The 20,351-nt window shown below is 41.0% G+C and overlaps 1 protein-coding gene across 1 annotated transcript; it reads left to right on the top strand.

Moving 5' to 3' along the window:
* The first annotated feature begins 5,708 nt into the window (after positions 1–5,708).
* On the top strand, positions 5,709–19,489 carry LOC123983788 (golgin subfamily A member 7B-like). Its single transcript, XM_046070138.1, has 5 exons — positions 5,709–5,789; positions 11,055–11,180; positions 12,156–12,308; positions 18,017–18,118; positions 19,403–19,489. The coding sequence occupies exons 1-5, from the start codon at positions 5,778–5,780 to the stop codon at positions 19,487–19,489; spliced, it is 480 nt and encodes a 159-aa protein (XP_045926094.1). The 5' UTR covers positions 5,709–5,777.
* Positions 19,490–20,351: the final 862 nt, after the last annotated feature.

Genomic DNA, 20,351 nt, shown 5'->3' with positions numbered 1-20,351 from the left:
AGGCACCACAGACACACAAACAGACACCAAAAAAAATTCTGCCTGTACTGCAGGATGTGTGGCAGACAGACCAAATGCAGACTCACTAAAAAAGATGACTTGTGGAGTTTTATTTAGTTCGACTTTTGAGGAGATGTTTATTTACTTTTGAAGATTCCAAGTTAATATATTTTTTTGGTTTGAAAGTTCTCATTTCCTGTCATGTTGGAAGAGAACAAGATCTCCTTCAATGTGTTCCTCTGTCAGTATCTGTGTATTTGTGTGTTTGAGAGATTCCCAACTTGTGGTTAAGTCAATAGGAGAGGGGTGTTTGCTATGGCACAATGCCCGGGTTGACTTGGAGATAGAAAACACTGTATGCATGAATACAAATCTCATGCATCACTCTCTTGTACAGGTAACATATGCATGCAAAAGTAGAAGGTGATGACACTGTAAAACACATACAAGCTGTGCTGCATAAACAAATCTGCGCCAGTCCTTAGATCTGACCAGCAGAGGATCATTTAGACTGTCTGCTCGAGGAATGCAAACCTTCCAGGAAATACAATCTGCTCTTTTCAGCTCTGATTTGATTGCCAAGAAGAGGGGACAGGTCAACATACCAGAACGGCACAGTCTCACACACACACACAAAGCCACAAATGAAGACAAAGACTATCCACGACGACAGCCAAGCACACAAACTTGTGCTGTGGGGAACATCAAATCACAGTGCGTTCATTTCTAAATATCTAATCAGAAAACCTTACTCTCTTGCCCTCACGTGAGCATATCTAATCAGAAAAGTAACCCTCTTGCTCACACATGAACACACACACACACACACACACATGCATACAGATACATTCACACGGAGGACACGTTCACACATACAAACTGTAGGTGTATTCAAAATGTCGGTGACCACCAGTCGTCCAAGTGTCTCCACTCTGTTCTTTGGAAAGGGCCAAAATATCTGGGAGCTGATGTTCGGCATAGTCACAAACGACTAGAACAAAACGTACACTGACAGTGAACAGGAATTCTGGCCTCATATGTTCATGAGCGCATGTGGATTTATTTATAAAAGTTTCCTGCTCACAAAAACACAACCCAGAGTCCCCAAATATTGGTCAATCAAAAGCTAAGAAATGTAAATAGTTTGTAGTAAAGTACTGTAGAAGTTATTGTTTTAATTGTGTCCATACACAAGCATTATACCTGAAAATTGAAGCAGGAATGTTTAATGAAATGTACAGTAAGGTCAGGTGAGCACTCTTTCACAGGTGATGATGTGATTAACCTGACAATTCAAAACCACGTAGACCAAGAAACCCTGACAAAGTGCTTAATGCTATACCTTAGCACTGCAGGTCTAAAGACGAGAGCAGAGAAACCGCAGTAATAGTTAGTGTTTTCTTTAGTTCTTATTTTTCTTTTCATTGCAGGTCCAGTATCACCATCTTCAACATTTCACAGCACAAGCTTCAAATAGAAAGTGGCAGTTTTGGAGTGAAGCGGAAACCAAGAATGTTTTGCTGAAATAAATATTTCATGAGGTATGAAATGTGAAAAGGGCTATATCTGTGTGTGTGTGTGTGTGTGTACAGTGCTATGGGTCATTATGATAATTTAAGGCTGCAGCAAGGTTATTATTTTCTGCTGATGTGCAGATTCAGACACACTGGAAGACCAGAATGAGGTGTAATATGAAGGCGTCTTCTTTCATTACATTCTCAATATGAATAGGAATGCATATGTTCCGCCATGATGGAAGTTTGAATCTAACAACCCAGTAATTTCCTTCAGCCTGCTCACATCCGCTGGTAACCCAAAAGACAATCAACCCAAAACCAAGACCCAATATCTTTCCCATCTCATTCAATACACTATCTAACCAAATATACATTTCTGTCTCCGTCCTGTAACCAATATAAATATTGTTGAAGAATTGTTGTGAGCCAGGTTCAGGTGTGATGAAGGAGTTTCGGAGACTGATGAAGACTTAACAGCATGGTTTCTTGAGCCCGGCCGAGGAGATAAAATCCCAGCATACAACATGTGAACATGTCAACACAAAATCTGAAGGATAACATCTTTTGGTCCCTTTTATGTTTCTCTCTTCCACATAGTTTTCCCTCTTAGGTCATCTTAACTGGCCTTAACCTAGAACAACAAATCTATCTGATGTTTAGACTCCAATGCTACGTCATATCGGAATCTATTACTATCCACGAGTTGTACTCTAATCTGTGGAGCCAGTCAGTTCTTGTAAACATTCTTGTAAGACTCAACTTTGCGAGATTCCCAGAGAACATCCATATCTGCTAGCCTGACGCCTGAGCTGCTGTCTACCTACCATATCAGTCTAACTGTTGTCTCCCTAACAAGGACAGTTACATGTGAGAAATAACTAGAGCTGGAAGGTCAGTAAACACTTGTAGGGTCAGCTAATGACTCCAAGCTTGACCTGTCTTACCTTTGCCTGTCACATCAATTAAGCCCCCTAAGAAATATCCTTGAAAAACATCAGTGACAAGCCTACACACACACACGACATGACATGACATTATATAGCTGCAAAACCTTGTAGGGAGGCGATCAGGTATAGATGGGTTAACAAAGTGTGTGACTTTGACATGGGACATCACGCATCCAGTTTACTACCAGAAGTCAGTGTGAGCTTCTTTTAACCATGACCTTTCCCAAACCTAAATCAAGAAGATATTTAAACCATGGCGATGAGGATTTCTTAACCTTAAGTGTTTTGGGGTTTTTTCCAACCCAAACCTAGTGGTGACAGATCAGAAAACGCTCATATTAAACATTTTTTTTGTGACAGTCACTTCTGACATTTTTGGAAGACTGTCAGGGTTTGTCGTGTGTGCAGGCAGGAACAGGTTTTAGGACCCAAACGCAGGACACAGAGGCAGAACAGGTACAGTTTCCGAGTATTTATTTAAGCCTACAGAACTTACGGCAGAGTCCAGAATTCAACAAAGGACTATCCAAAAATGAGGCAGCAGAAACAGGCAGTGGATGAACATACCTACATATAACAAACCAGCAAAAGCTAAACAGAAGCAACAAACATTTAAGCACTGGCTAACAAGGAGGGCGGGAGCACAAACAGGTGATACCAATAATGACAGCAGACAGACACAGACAGGCAGGGTGATGAACTGACAGAAACAGACAAATACTAACAGATGCAAAACACAAGACCATATACTAACTTGAACTCAAGGTACTTAGTGGACAAGCAGGCAGAGGAATTACTGGGATAACTGACATAACACAGGTTACTGAACACAGGCCATATCAAAATAAGATGTAACAGATCAGAATGATAAAAATAAACTAACTCAGACACAATCAGACAAGGGCAAAACAACACAGAAGTTTACAGACCAGAAATAAACACTAAGACATGAACTAAGGCACAGGACTGGGAACTATGACACAGAACAAGGAACTAAGATAAGAGACAAGACAGATACTAAGTAACTTCAAGATGCGGATTAATCATAATAATAAAGGCTACACAGAGACTAGAACAAAATGATCAAAATCAGATTAATTAAAGAAACTGGTAGAGAACATAAATAGACACCTAGCAAACAGACAGAACTCAAGCATGATGGTACAGAAACTAATACATGAGACTGAACAACAGAACAGAAATCAGGAAAATACCAAAACACCACTAAACACCAGCTGATGGATAATAATCAGATAAACAATAACATCAGGTAAAGGACGCACACTAAAGGTAGCAAGCAAACTAAAAACTCTAAACTAACAGCACAGCAAAAGGGATACTAACTAATAAGACAGGGCGGCCAAGGGAGACAAGATAACAGAACAACACAGACCACGAAGACTGGATACAAGACCACAGACTACATAACAGATACTTAACTGATAAATGAATAAACTCAGAGAACTATACGGAACAGATGACAAGACAAACATGCAGATACAAAATCAAATCAAAACCCAAAAACACAGTACTCAGGACAGGATCGTGACAAAGTCACTGACTATAATAATGAAATATATGGTTTCTCAGACTTATATTTATGTGTTGCGGCGAGTGTGTATGTGTATGTGTGTGTGACTGAAAACCTTGATGAGAAACTACACCGGAAAATGTCAAAAGGGGAATACACACTCACATGCGCAAAAACGCCGACATTTACATGCATACAAAAACATGTGAATGTAAATGCACACACCCCAAAGGAATGTTTGCCAGTGTGTGACTAGATACACATCTTTTCAAGCAATCTGGAGCAAGCAGCAGGATCCTGGCAAATAATATTAGTCATGCATAATTCTCATTTTGTTAAAGCTCATCTTATTTTTGGATTCTGTTTCAATTCATAAGAGTTGGATGCTGCCGTGGATATATTTGTGTATGTTTATGTGCCTGTGTGTATATATTTGAATGTCTCAGCTAGAAATGTGATCTAAGTATACCTCAGGGAATGTGTTTTGTAGTGATTGAAGAAAGGGCTAATTTCAGCGTATCATGTCTCATGATGTCAAAAGAAAATAACAGTTTTGCTCAAAAATAGCCTCATGAAAGTTATTTCAGTCACTATCTTTCTTCCAAGTCCTTTTTTATCTAATAAAAAACATTTCCCTGTCCTGGGGAGCGTCAAGAGCTTTCATCTGGCTGCCACATTTTTTACATTATATTTGTGAATCTGAAGTCAACCTTGTAAAAAATTCAAATCAAGCAAGACCTTGATCTTTTTGTGAACTGGAAGAATCTGCTATTTGTGAAAGGAAAAAAGTAGCAACATAGTAGGCCTGCACCCAGGTGGGCTCAGATAAATGTTTAATATGAGCTCTTTCCAAAGGTGCATTAAATATATGTGTTAGAGTATGATTCACTATGACCACTTTGCACCAGAACCAACCTGCTTTTAAAGGATAGCAGTGTTGGATACAGTAAACACCTACTGAATGGCTATACAGCATTGCCTAACATCAAAACAGGTTTCCCTTGGAATAAAATAGAGCTTCACTGCTTGCTGGCAGTGACAAGTGATTCATGCTTAACAATACATTCCCTGGGGATTCACTGTCACTCACTGGTGACTTAATAATGATTTAATATATTTAAATCTCATGGGCATCAGTATGGCACTTCTGTATTCTTAACACTTTAATAATATAGAGATTTGCTTTGAAGCTACTCACTTAGAAAAGTTATACTACTGCACTGGTAAAGTCAATTTTCCTAAGGGAGCTCAACATTAATACATACAGTAGCCTACAGACATTGTATTTAGGATTGCATTATGATCAGAAACAGCTGTTTTAACCTCCTGGTATTCATCTCTTGCTATTAAGTGGCAAAATGTGAGAGGTTGTTGTGCCTGGACTGGGCTGGTCGCAAATAGAAACGGAAACCTAGGTGCTTTATCTGAATTATTGATAATCAATGAAATTATTAATAGGCTACAAGAAGAAGCTCTAACCTAAATAAACCGCGGATTCTTGGGAAATCTTCTCTTTTGCGTTCTGAAAGTCCAACCTTGAGGAGTGAATCTGAGAGCAAATTATTCACGGTTTGTGCATTAATAGAAATTCTTATATAAATAGCATATCCCCCCTCGCATCCCGCGATAACACTGACAGGCGCGCGCGCAGTCACGCACTCGCACGCGCGCTCGTGCCTCCAGCCTTCCTGCCACGCTCTATAGTCGCGTTGTCCCACACAGCACGAGCAAACGGTTGTCGATTTCAGTACGGGACAGATACCTGCACCCTCTTACTGCAATATGGCGACAGAGGTAAGACATTCTGCTTTTTCATTTAGCATTTTACGAACAGACCCCGAAAACCTTTTCCTCCATTTGTTATTTCTTTTTTTAAGAGATGCGGTCATGTAAACTGAATGTCTTGCTTGTACTACCTCTTTCGCTTATTGTGGTTCGGCTGAATTCTGCCTTAATTCAATCAAACCAGCCGACTGGACCTGGCTTATTATGAATTTGAACTCGAGTAGCAGAGAGTCATGCAACGTTATCTTTCATTCATGAGCTTCAATTTCACTTTCTTTCATCACTGTTCTTGAGCTCTGTGGTTGCAGACGAATATCCTCAGATAGAGAACTGGCAGGGTTTTTTCACTTTGTCTTTTAGCATATATAGTTTTTGCATGCATTGTCTAAGAAGAAACTGAAACCAATGTTTGTAGAGCCTACCCAGTAGACTCAAAGCTTAGGAGACTGATGAGAATGGTGATGATGCTGGAGCAGTCAGCACCATGGACAGGGACAGTCTCCCTCTGTCTTTCCCTCTGTCATACTTTTAAATTAGCTTGACAAGGCTCGGTTTTGCATTTTGAACGAGCCACATATTGAAACAGCTTTCCACATTCAGCTTTCTGCCCTCTTCTGCCTGTAATACGTGTAGTTAACAGAATTGGCAACTCTTCACAGCACTAACCAAAAGATGCGAAGAGTGTCCATGACAGAAATGGTATTGTTCAGGGATCGTCACATAGTACAACTAGTTACTCCACACAGCATCAACAGCGTTTGCTGATGTATTTTTAGCCACAGTAATGCCTGGTAGCTCTCAGGCCAGCAGCACATCTCCCCCCCCCCCCCCCCCCCCCCCTGTGTCCTTGGTGATGTCACCATAATGCTGAAGACATAGCTGCCTTAGTTATCATAATAATGATCTCACTAGAGGAGACAGCTATTACTTTGGTGCTGGTTCTGGACATACACCCATGCATGCAATATGTGCTTGCATATAAGTTTATAGATGTGCGCATCTTTATACATACTTGAGTGCCAGATATACCTGAAAGTGTCCAATTTATGAGTGAGTGAAGTTGTAATTCAGGCATAGTGGTGCAGCAGGTAAAGGTGCAGTGGACAGTAAGCTAGGCAGGATTAATGATTATGTTTTTTTTACTTTTCCTGAGCCTGCAAGATATTGGCAGAGTGGCCCTGATTTCCTCTGGTAGTCTGCCAGTGTCCCTGTCCAAGCCCCATCAATTACACACACGCACATACACATGCATGCACACAAACACAACACGCACATGCACACAAACACATATATTACGTGCAACCAGGACAGGTTTTATGTCCAAGGCCCATCAATTATCCATGGCATATTTAATGTGGACATGCTGCTGCAGTTTGTAACCATCAGTGATTAGAGTTTGAGATGAGCAGCACAGTTTACTTCATGTTCATGCTTTTATCTATCCTCTCCCTCTGCCTCTTTCCCTGTCACATTTTATATTAAAACTCATTCTGTGACATTTATTGTATGCCATGTCAGCAAATGACCACGTTAAGTGACAGTGGCTCATACTGCAGACTGTTTGTGCTGCATGGACGGTCTCTGGATCCATTAAGTCCACTACTGCCAGATCCTCCTCTCAGTCTGTAGGCTAGCCCTGGCTAGAGTATTACACTGTTGACGAATAATGTGTCGAAGCACCACATTCATCTCAGAGGTTGGCAAAGGCTCAGCTCTGTTCTGAAACAATGTTCCACCTTCATCCAAAAAAAGATTTCCTCATCCAGCTTTGGTCCCACAGTCACTGATCTTCCACCTCGATGTCATGGAAATTTGTCAACATTGTCTAAACGTCAGTGATTTATAGACCTCTGGCTATCCCAGCTTGGCAGTAAACATGAAATTTGCTGCTCCCAAATGGCAGAAAACCAGTTATATTATGAAGAGATGAAAAGAGATTTAGCTGACAGTAAGAAAAATGCTGTAAGAGCTGTGAAACATCTAACTCTGTGTGTTTACTGTGCGTGTTGTAATTGTGTGAGTGCACTCACCTAGGCTGTAGCTATGTGTTCCTTGAGTTGGAGTGGCTAAATTAGGAAGTGTGTCATGGCAGTGAGAGTCACACAGACCCCAAGATCCAACCTGGACCGAATAAATAGGAGGGGGTTAACAGAGTTGGAATGAAAGGAATTGACAAAAAATACATTCAGTCTTCAGTGGCTATTATTAAATTCTTAAATTGACTGTGTATAGATTAAATTCCTATTATAATATATCATATTATAGTTAATAAAAATGTCTGTGGGTTTTCAGTTTATGGAAGTAAGTAAGTTATGTGCTATGCAGTTTTGTTAATTTGTTTCTATCTTTTGTTTGCTCGATACAATATGTTTTTATGAGCTCTTAACCGGTGGTAAGTCCTCTTTCTGTAAATTATATTTTCACACTCTTTAATCCACCTCTGCCTTTAATCACTATTCAAACAAATGTAAACTCCACTAAAAGTAATATGTGGGTGGAAGGAGAAGTCAGCCAGTGCAGCATGATGCAGAGCATCTTAATAGAGTCCTGTGTGATCAGTATGACACTTTAACATTGCTGTCTGCTTGTGTACTATATTTAGACAAAGTAATAGGCTAGTTTTGAACCCCAGTCTCCCACGCAGGAAAGTAAACATGAGCGCTCTGCCAAGAGAAAACATTTATCTTAAAGGCTAAATGGACAGAGACAAGGCCAGTCTGCCAGTAACATCAACACCATGTGACTACAGAAATGTTTTATGTCCTCTAGTATCAAATCAGAATGGCTGTTGCCACAAAGTCTTATGGCACCTAAACACACAGAGAGGGTACAAATATTGCCCCTCATTTGGCCAATCAGTGTCACAATACGTCAGCTCTCAAGTGTTGGTCAGATTGGACCACTGGTGTCAGATGTATCACTTTTGACCTTTAACCGCGACATCCCCATCAGGCCAATCAGTTTTAAACTGTGGAACACACTTTTCCAAGTTCATTAAAACCAGGGAGTGGTGGGAGAGCGATCCTCTGAAATGCTGGGTTTCATTGTTGGTCTCAGAGTCACGTGACTCCGGTTTGCTTTGCTCAGCTGCGAGCTACATGTAGCAAAGACATGTAAGGAAGAAGTCAGTAGGTCAGCAACAGGCCAAAACACACTGTGACGTCCCACTGGCCTGAATGCAGTGCATGTGGCTCATTTCACTCAGATGCCTCCTCTGGACTGGACTCCTCCCAGAACTCCTGTCAACTAAAATGTCGTTATCCTTTCTTCTTTCTTCCTCTCTTACCATTCCTGTTTTCTTCTCTTTCCGTCACACCTTCTTTGTTTAATTTTTTCTATCTTTTTCCTTTTCCTTTCATTATGTATTTTTTTATCTATCTTATTTATTTCCCTCTTCCCATCCTTATTTTATATATTTATTTTATATATTTCCTCATATCTTTCTTCCAATGCTTTTAATCTCTTTTTCTTTCCTTCCTACTTTTCTGTCTCTTTGTCCAACCTTCTTTCATTTTTCAACAAAACCGAAAGCATGGAAATTCCCAAAACTGGACATATGAGGTTTACATCTGGCAAACCTAAACTTACTTTGGGTACTTGAGTAATTTTTTACTGCTAGTTTGAAGGTTTAGCTACTCAAGTAAAATTTGAATGCAGGACTTCAAAGAAGGTTGAAATCAACAGCAAGTGGACTGGTTGAAGATACTCAAAGACATTTCACCTCTGATCGGAGAGGCTCCTTCAGAGATCAGATTTTAACTTTCCTTGGATAACTATGACCTGCAGAACCTTCACAAACAATGCAGGACCTCCACTTTTAATAGATCAATTTCCCTTGTGGTATAGCTACTTACATAAAGGTTTTGTGTACTTTTAGCGTTGCTGCATCACATACTTGCATGTATATATACGCACATACGTATGCACAGTCACAAGCAAAAGGCTTGTATAATCTTAATGACCCTGACTCCCGGCCAAATGATTCTAACTTGGATAAATGATGCTCAATCGTGTGCTGATAATTGCTTCTATTAATAGAGTGACTTGTTGTTCATCATGATGGCCTGAAGATAGCACGGCAAGGGGTGAGGGGTGGGGGGGCAGTGAGAGACAGAGAAAGCAAAAAGAAGGATTAAAAGCTCTGACAGACTGAAAGATCCAGTGACTGTGAGGTGATTTTGGCTGTTAGCTGACAAAAATAGCAGCATGTATGCTATTCTTGGTTATGTGCGATATACAGTACCCTATATAGAGATGAAAGACTGGCACTGTACTATGTCTGCTTACATGGAAATATCTCTCTTGGGCTCATACATGCAGGTAACCTTATAAACAGAGTCTCTGCTTGCTTTCAATAATAACAACACTGCAGTAGTTAGCAAAAGTTTGACTGTGGTATACATAGAATAACATTTAGTAAATATTGCATTTAAAAGGCAACAACTGCACAAATGTTGAACTCATTCTGTGAATACATTCAATACATGCCTCTCTGTCTGTTTCTCACTCTTTTTTTTCACCCCCCTTTTTGTTCGTCCCTCTCCCTCCCGCCACGCTCCTACTGTATCTCTAATTACCATCCTCTTGAGGGGAGTAATTTAGATCAGCAGGGGACAAGTTACACTGGCCCACTTGCTTGCTGTCGTATGCCTCTCAGGGGAGTGAGTGTTTGGGTGGAAAACACACCACTCAGCACCAGGGTAAAGGGGAGTCTTTCAAAGTGTTCGTTATTACTGCAATTGGGCCTATTGATGCAGGAGCAATGCAGTGAGAGTGCTAACTAAGCTTGCACTGCTGTTGATGTAGTAACCATTCCCTCGCTGTGTAGCCCTGTTGCACCTGTGTTGTCAAAAGGCAAAAATACAACTCAAAACTAGCAGGAAAAATTGCAAAGAGTTATGTAAATATTGTATGGGCCTTGTTATTGAGAGCTGCTGTGAACATTTGGATTTTAAACTAAGACCCTTTGATAATTAGGTAGGCCGAAACTTACGTTTGACTGTACAGTGGAAGCCTTTTTCCACACCCACGCTTTTTTGCATTTTACTTGTCTTTATATATTGTATAGTAAATCCCCACCATCTGTTGCGGAAGTGAAAAAAATTTCAGAAACAATCAGCAAGATGGTTTTTGGTCTGTATTTGGTTGGAGCCAAAGTATAGCACAAGCAAAATGCAAGCAAAGACAGACCTGCTACTCTCGTACCTACATGAATATAAATGTATTTTGGAACAAAAATTTGACAAGTTTGCTTTTCCCCTGTTTTGTTCTTAGTTCCATAACCTTCAGGAGCTGAGGCACAACGCATCGCTGGTAACAAAAGTGTTTATACAGAGAGACTACAGCGAAGGAACCGTATGCCGATTCCAGACCAAGTTCCCCTCAGAGCTTGACAACAGGGTGAGCACGAATACAAACACACACACTCACATATAGACATCCAGGCAAATGTAATATGTTTGCAAATCCCAAATCACCTGAAACAACACCCATACTCTCCAACACAGAAAGAGTGATGGCGCAATATAGCCTAATAAGATCCCAACAGTGGTGAATCCTATATGACAGAACACATGTGAATGATGGATATTGGCTTCTGTATTAACTTGTAAGGAAATGCACACAGTCATACACATATAGATTTACAAACTGAGCATAGCACCAATGTTAATCCTTAAAATCATTAACCATAATGAAAAAGCATAATGACATTGCAAGATCCACAGATGGATGCATCATGACTTTTTAATATCCTTAGAGAATAGACAGACAGAATAAAAGTGTCACAACTGTATTTAAACTCTTCTGTGTGTGCTCAGAAGAAAGGCAAAGCTAAAGAAGAAGAAGCCCTAATGCTTTTATTTTCACACTTACTTACTTTGGGCACTGTGAGAGAATGTGATGTTTATTTGAGGTGCATCTGTGAATGGTGGTATATAGGGGAATGGTGTTATGTATTATTTTAGTTTTGTCTAGCAATTAGCATCTGAAGAGGACAGTCCACATACACACACAGCAAGGAAACAGACACAAAGAGAGACACAGTGTAAAGGGACCATTAAAAAAACATTTTAAAATCTGCATCAGTTCACTGTAAATGTCCTCAGATGCTCAAACCTCAGCCGTTGCTGTCACAATTCTGAGTAAATTTTCCTCTTAGCCTCAAGTTTCTTCGTTTTCAGCAAGTGAGGTGTGTTTCTAAATTGTTTGACAAAGCAGGAGTATTTTGGATTGAGCAGAATGCAGCTGGTATATTTGGCAGGCTGTTTTATGGCTGAACAGCTTGCTCCCACAGTTACGCCAGAGAACTTTCACAGTCCTTATGGTGTGTGCATGCCTATCTCTACCTGGATTTATGTTTGTGTCTGTAAGTAGATTGAGCGAACCGTGCTGGAGGAGACGGTGAAGACCCTGAACTCTTACTATGTGGAGGCCGAAAAAATTGGGGGTCAGTCATACCTGGAAGGATGTCTGGCTTGTGCCACAGCTTATATCATCTTCCTTTGCATGGAGACACGCTATGAGAAGGTAATAAACCTGTGCACATCTAAATGCTAGCACACGCAATAGTGATATACCACTAACAGACCAGAGCATTTACCTATACAGGTTTAATCTATGGAAAGATGGCTGCACATTGAAAATTAAACAGCTAGTTTTGGGAAGTATGTTAGATGATATCATACCGTCTTTATGTTTTATAGGGAGATAGTAAGGAAGCAGCTAGCTTGGCTCTTTCCAAAATATTAAACTTCTAAAACCTACTTTTCAACACTTCGTATTTGTTCAGTCTATATACAAACAGACAAAAATAACAGTTGATGGTTTTACAAGGAGTTGCATGCTGTAACAGGGGCTGGATAAACTGTTATTTGTCAGAAATTAGTTATACCATGTAACCGCAAATAAACACATCTTGTTTGTTTAATCCAAACACGTGCAGTAATGTAAAAAGCCAATTAGTGGGCTTTAGAGGTGTTGAGAGGCATATTTCTTAACTGTGGACATACCAGGCTAGCTGCTTTCCCCCCGCTTCCAGTTCTGCAAAGATACATCTTTTTTATGGAAGACATACCACAGTAAGAGAAGCACAGGTGGAAACAATAAAATTGGTGAGGGCTGAATTCCATGTAGCTGTTTTAGTTTAAATGTCCTGGGATTGTGCATGCTGGCTCACTGTCACACTGTCATGGCTTACTGGGTCATTTGAATAGAGCAGAGCATTAATGTTAGTTGTATGTTAATGTTTAAAGAGGTGGTATTATGCTTTTTGGCTTTTTCCCTCTCCTTTGTTGAGTTATATACCTTTTTTTGTGCATGTAATAGGTGTGCAAAGTGAAAAAACCCAAAGTCCACCCCAAAGGGAGTTCCCATCTTCCACAGAAAACTCTTCTCTGAACTGCTTGAAAACAGCTCATTTGTAGTCCAGCCGTTTCCCTTCCATCCCTGTGACGTCACAGGGATGAAAGCTAAATGCACCTCATATAATGCTCGCCAAGCAGCTAGTCCGACGGGCACTCAAAAACACCGGTGGAAAAACACTGAACTGCAGCACACACTTTTGAAATTTAAACCATGTAAACCTATTCTGGTACGACCCCTAAATAGGATTATGAACCTGAAAATGAGCACAATACCACCTCTTTAACACCAGTGCAACTATGACAAGTAAAAAAACCCACTGTTTTTGTCTCAGTGGACTTAAGTGGACTTAAATAACCAAAAGTAATAAATATCCATTCATCCTACTACTAACCAGGGGATGTAGAGTCTTAGGCAAGAGACCGAGTACACCTTCAAGGTTCAAGGTTCAAGGTACCTTGCAAGCAGTGTTAAGCAAGTTACTCCGGAATTGTATTAAGTTACTTTTTACTTATTACTCCTTAAAAAAGTAACAATATTTACTAATTACTCTGTATTTAAAGTAATTAGTTACACTACTCGTTACATTACTATATTACTTTCACTACCCCCCCGCCTCTCCCCTTCCTGAAAAATTGACCTGTTTAGCAGCTTATTTTAGAGAGGAATCCACTTTCATGGAATAATTAGGAGTCAGCAATCAGCCAAGCTGAAAACTCTGACTCAGAATAATGGCAATATTTACAGATGTTGGAAGAACACTTATCTCCCTCGTTCTCCATTCTTCCTTTAGCTTTTTGGCTAGCAGCTGACTTGAACAGCATAAGGTCCGGCTTATCGTCATAAACTGCCTCTGACCTGCCCCTGCCACGCAATCACGCATTCACACATTCACGCATTCACACATTCACGCATTCACGCATTCACGCATTCACGCATTCACGACAAGGACAACAATGAAACAAGTGGCGTTCTGGTAATGCAGTAAGGCAGTAAGGCATTACCAGAACACTGCTAGCTACTGGGAAAAGTAATAATATTGCAAGTAATGACACCCACAGGCAATTTATCAATCCTAACCTATTAAATATCATGCAAATCATGTGTATGGACCGTGGGAGGAAACTGGAGCACCTGAAAGAAACCCCCTGCCTGTGATAACTCCACACAGAAAGGGCCCAGCATGCAGCAAGTTCAAACCCAGGACCTTCTTGATGTGAGGTGACAGTGCTAACCACTTACCCACTGTGCTGTCATAATAAATTCAAACATTAAATCATGACAGGTACATTACATGAAGGTAATCAAATGGATCTTGTTCCTCTTAGTGTGCAGTAGAATACTAATGTTGCTGTAGGAATATTTCAGCTCACCCATTATTCAGTTACAGCTGGTTATTATAAACTCCAATGTCCCAAGATTTATTTACTGCCATATTTGTCCATTTTTATGGAAGCCAGCTCTCTCTCACACACAAAAGCATTCAATTGTGTGTTATAATGCACTATAGCTCCCTGAAGTCAGAGCACACAGGGCAGCGGAGCCAGAAAACAGGAGATACGATCTGATTGTTTCTTGCACAACGTCCCCTTCAGCTGTCCATTCACTAGCTTTTAAAACCCACTGTGAAGCTCACACCTGTGTGCCGGTGGCCAAGGCATGGCATGCCAACTGTAAGGTGACATATACCTTCAGCGTAACCAAGATGTCCATCCTGAGAAAGGACTGGTGATTAAAGCTGTCGGTGTGATTCCGCTTATCGTTCCATGAGATGGAAGAAGAACACAAGCAAAGCTAAACAAAATCACATACACATACACAGTGAGTTTGATTATCCTCTTGTGACTGTGTAAGTAGCTGCTGTTTTTTTGGATGAAATGAGAGTGCCACAAAGCCCCAGAATGCCTCTCTGTTCTGATCTCACCCACAACATTCATCTCCGTAGTGTTGTTGCATTTTGTAAACATTTCTTTATCAAAGCAGTACAGAAGTACTGGGATTTTGACCAAGAAGCACAAAAAGACTTATTGCTGTGTTGAAGCCATGCAGACATAGCCTGGTTGGAGGCTCCTTTCATCTCCGTGTCAGCTGGGTGCCGCTCCATTGAGATGCTGAGATGCTATCAACCCCACAGGAGAGTTGTTTATTTACTTGTTTAACTTAGTCATCTTGGCTGAATGGCGTTATGACTGACAATGATCAGATATACCCACCCAAGTTGATGCTGTTTTTGCGTGTGTCTGTGTGTGTGTCTGTGTGTGTGTGCTGATAACGATGCCACACACCGGTGAGCATGGATCAGTGTGCAGATTCATTGGAGCACCCAGAGCCCTTGATGCTTATATCTCACCCTATCAAAAGACACTGATTGTTCCCAGCATGTCAGAGCAGATACATGTGCACACAAGCATTCATAAAGCTTCCCTCACGCATAGTATGTGCCCTCCATCTCTAACTTTTGTTCTTCTATTATTCACAAGAATGCGGCTGCACATATGGGACTCATGTATACACACATAACTCCCTTTATGTTGCACTCTGTGACACAAATGACTTTCATTCTAGCAGAGGAATACACACTCGTGACATGCGTCTGAAACAGACAGTGACACCTCTGTTTCTTAGGCAATATACACACACTTTCAAAGCTTTTCCCAGAAGGGCTGTCACACACATGCCAGTACAACAGAGGCACAGCTTGTATACTTCACTGCCATATTGTCAAGCTGAAGACGATTGAGCTGCCCTGAGAGCTCAATAGCAGTGAAAGGATTGGCCTTTTCCCTGCACCACAATAAAGCTATTAGTCAGGGCTGTGCTCTGTTGTGTCTCTGCTTCCTCTCCATGGTATTTGATTCTCTTTGATTGTATTTTTTAACAAAAGACACAGTCTTTATTGTGTTAGGAAATGTGTGGCTATACTGCCATTGTTACAAGCCAAATACTGATTGCTTTGTATATTTGTATTAAATACTTGACATAGATCTGACTGATTTAAAGCAGCGCAATGGAGCAAACCACTGCCTTTTGAAGGGCTTTTCACTGAGAAAATCCATGTCTTGTTTGCTCCCCGATTGTAACATTATCCAGACATTTTATTGCTCAAGTTTCTTCTTCCTCAGAAAGAAGTATTCTTCTGTTGTTTAGTCTCCACTAGCAGGGGTCACTATATTAGCAGCTGTGCCCGCAGCTGTAATAGGCCTTTGACATCCCAGAGGAGCTCTGCTCAGTGTGTTGCTTAGTCGCTATTGTTTTTATCTCTCAAGGCTCAGTGCTGCAGTGACCTTTAGTTAACTTACAAAAGAGGATATGATTCTGTCATATTGAATAAATCAGTTAAGGAATACACACAAAAGTTGACATCACAATACAGCATACTTCAGAAGATCTGAGCTTTTAACTTGAATCCTCTTTTTGTCGTTTTATCATTATACTTACAGTATCAAGTTTATTGACAACAAGGCAACATTACCAAAAAGAAAGACAGAAACACAAGAAGTCAGACAATCATACAGGTTTTAAACAACCCCCTGGGTTAGCCAGCCTTTCAGGTTTTCAGTTTTAACTCCAAATAAAGTTGTAGATAATAAACTGTTTGCTTGTTTACAACTTGTCTGATTGTCTGACCACTCATGTTTCTTGCCCAATTGGACTTCATTATAGCAACATCGCCATGTTACCAGCCCTCAGCAATTATCATGGTAAGTAAAAACAAATGCTAAAGCTACGAAAATAAGTATGGTATAATATTCAATATATAATGCTGTAATATTTTGATATAAGTGATACAAGTGCATGGTGACAGCTTTCTCAGTGTACATGAGGGCCAGTGGAGCGTGGTTTAGCTGATTGACATGGATAGACAGAGTTTAAGAGAGGCATGGCACATCAGCATTGTTGATGTCCACAGCCATAGCTGAGGCTGAACAAGCTGCTCTAGCGATCCCACTTTAGCTAATATCTGTTCATTTAGCATCACTGGCCATCAGTCATTTGGTTGCTATCTGCAGCAAACTGGGACTACATCACAGTGCATAGGTTTACATTTTATGTAACATGGTCTGTCATGTAATGTAATGTAATGCGTAGGAGAAAGTATACAGTACATGTTTGAATTTGTGTGCCAAGGCATGGTCTGAACTTGCTCAGCTTGACTCCACTGCTGCTTCGCGGTTTTTACACAGTTGATGCAATACTCACTTGCAAAACTGAGAAATAATTCCAGTGCCAATGCAATCTAAATAAACTGTCCACCTCACATTTTCAAGTATTTCCAAATTTCCCCGACAGTTAACCAAGCCATGACTTTTAGCCTGAGAGAGCCATCTTTGGAATTAGGAACTAAAGCTTCCAAATGGAAAACTTCAAAAAGAGGAAAGCCCAGGCTTGTCAATTTTAGTAATTCTGTTCATACAGCCTTGCTTGACATGAGTGGTTTGGACCCATGTATAAAAATAACTGCCGTACTTAAAGCATAATGCAATTACTTTGAGTTTAGATTATAATGTTCAGGAAAAATAAAGGCGGGCAATGAATTGAGAGAGTCAGTATCATATGCTGTATGCTAGTTATGCGCAGAAGGACTACAAACTAATTTCTTCCATTTTTCATTTTTTCCACCCAAGGCAGCTCAGGAGGAGGTTAAAGTTGCTGTTATTTTAGGTACATGGTTATTACATGTAACACAGAGTGCACTCTGGACGGTAATAGCAGGTAATGGATCCCCAGATGTCTGTTCAGATTGTTTCCTGCTAGAGCACATGTTCTGCTTGTGTTTTTAGGATTTCATCATGCCTCTAATGGTTCTAATCAAATCTGGATTATCTCCAAATGTACCTTATCTAACCCCTCTACACGACGCTGTTTTATTCCAGGTGCTGAAGAAGATATCAGGCTACATCCAGGAGCAGAATGAGAAGATCTTTGCTCCTAGAGGTCTGCTGCTCACAGACCCCATAGAGAGAGGAATGAGGGTTGTATCCTTCACTTGCTGTTCCTTCTGCTGCAGTTTTTTGTGTAGAACAAATTGATAGGATAAAGGCTCAGACAGGATAGCCAGGCATCTAGAAGACAAATAGGAGATGGCAGTAGTTTAGATGAACCAGGCGTCATGAGTGGAAGGTCACCAGTTAGAATCACTGGAACTGCTGGAAACATCTGTGTTGGATATATTAATAAGAAATACCTCCTCTTTCTCATAAATTACCATCAAGGTGTCCTTGAACGAGGCACTTAAACTCCAGCTGCAGCAGAGGAGCTTTTCAATGGCCAACTGTCGTTCCCAGGAGTAAATGTGAAGCAGAACAGGGCTGAAAAAAGCATGCATGCTCTGTCAAATGTCCTTTGAAAACAAAAGGTGAAAAAAACCTGTGATGTTATGAATCAGCAGCCTAAGATTTGCCTGCTCAAAGGTTTTTGAAAAGAATTGTCCGGGACAGGAAAACCATGGTACAAGTAATTTGTTTGCACTAGGCTTTAGTTGAACCCAAGATGGACCCTTGGCCCTAGCCATATGGGTCCCAACGCGACCAGTTTCAAAGCAAGAATTACTCAAATTGGCGTGATACAAGTAAGACACACCCTATGCTGTTCTTTGGGAGAATGAGGTCTCCAACTAGGCTTCGCAAACAGAGACCATATTGTATTGTCTATTGACTAGTAAGTGTCGGTAATAGGTTGGCCCTGTGACTTGGAGCCATTTCCTTGAGCCAGTCAGAGCCAGGCCTGTGTGATGGTCTGCTGGACACATTCTCTCTCTCCCTCTGTTTTTTTTTAACTACATGAGGAACTGTGCTGGGATTAGTCCGACTGACAAAGCGCGCTTCTGAAAACGTATGACTATAAATGAACATGCAATGAGCCATTTGAAGAGTGAAGAACATTTGAAAGTATTGTGATAAAACATCTTATTTTGGAGTGGTAAAATACAGCACTGCACATCCAGTGTGAGTGTTATTGAGACATATATTGACCATGTTATGAGCTGTTCCAGATGCTCTAACCCTGAAACATGTTTGAATGTTTCAGAATGCAAGTGTATTTGGAGCACTTCAGAGATGAGTCTGAGATAAAAGAAGCAGTTTCCAGTGAGAAAGAAGGAGGAAATATTCACTACCGTCTGAAATAATTTGTTTAGGTTTTGCAGCACTACTTTAACATGACAACTATCTGGGTTGAAATATGTACTGTGAGCAGTACTCAACCCTGTATTTTAATACTCTCTCCATCAAGATGATCCTTGACATTCTTTGCGTCTTCAGCTAGAGATCAGCGTGTTTGAAGACCGGGGCTCGGGCAGCTCCAGTCCCAGCAGCAGCATATCGTCGGCAGGTAGCAGCGCCCGGTGACTGGAGGGGCAGCGCCAGGCTTACGGGTACCACCACAGGGGCAGCGGAACTCTTACCAACATCCGCATGCTGAAACATGAGAGCACCAGGTTCTAAGACAAGCGGCGAGAAAAAGGCGAGGAGGTGATCCACAGCTTTCACACTCTCCCTGCCACCTCGAGAACAGGAGCCGGCTTACACAAACACACTGGAGACGCAACAGAATAAACACAAGTGCAACAGAACCCACACATTGGCAGTAGACACATGTATAAGCCAACATCCAGAGTGTATGTTAGGGACTATCCATCACTCTCTAACAGCTATTGAAACTAAAATAATCAGAATTTATTTTGTTCCATTTTTCTCTTCTTCCATCACGTCTGTTTCTATGAGTCACACCCTCTCTGTCGTATGGCTGATTCAGCAGGCTTACCCTTGATTAGACTGGACGTCAATGCTTGATTGTTTTCAAGGGGGTCACTATCACTATGTCCATCTGCTGACACATTGGCAATGTAGTCGTAGGTCTGTGCAGCAGCTCTGAAATCTGTAAGGAGGAAAACTACCAGCCTCCTGGGAGAGCCAATGTTCTCCGGTCTCGCTGAATGATTGCATTCATGTCATGTGTTTGGGGTCAAGCCGCTTTGAATGCTGGTAAATTGGGCCTGCTGTGGGGCAGCTTGGTTCTATGCTCTGCTCACATGCATTTGGCTTCAATATCAAACAACTAACAGAGAGCACCTTGGATTATTTATCCTTCTCATTCACAGCAGTGGATACTGGTGATTCGCATCACAGCTGTAGGTCACACTCCTACGTGCGCGCGCACACACACACACACACACACACACACTCTATCTCTCTATTCCACACACACGCA

Source organism: Micropterus dolomieu, linkage group LG15 (assembly GCF_021292245.1).
Source record: "Micropterus dolomieu isolate WLL.071019.BEF.003 ecotype Adirondacks linkage group LG15, ASM2129224v1, whole genome shotgun sequence".
Classification (NCBI taxonomy): Eukaryota; Metazoa; Chordata; class Actinopteri; order Centrarchiformes; family Centrarchidae; genus Micropterus; species Micropterus dolomieu.
This window is presented reverse-complemented; position numbering and strand designations above follow the sequence as displayed.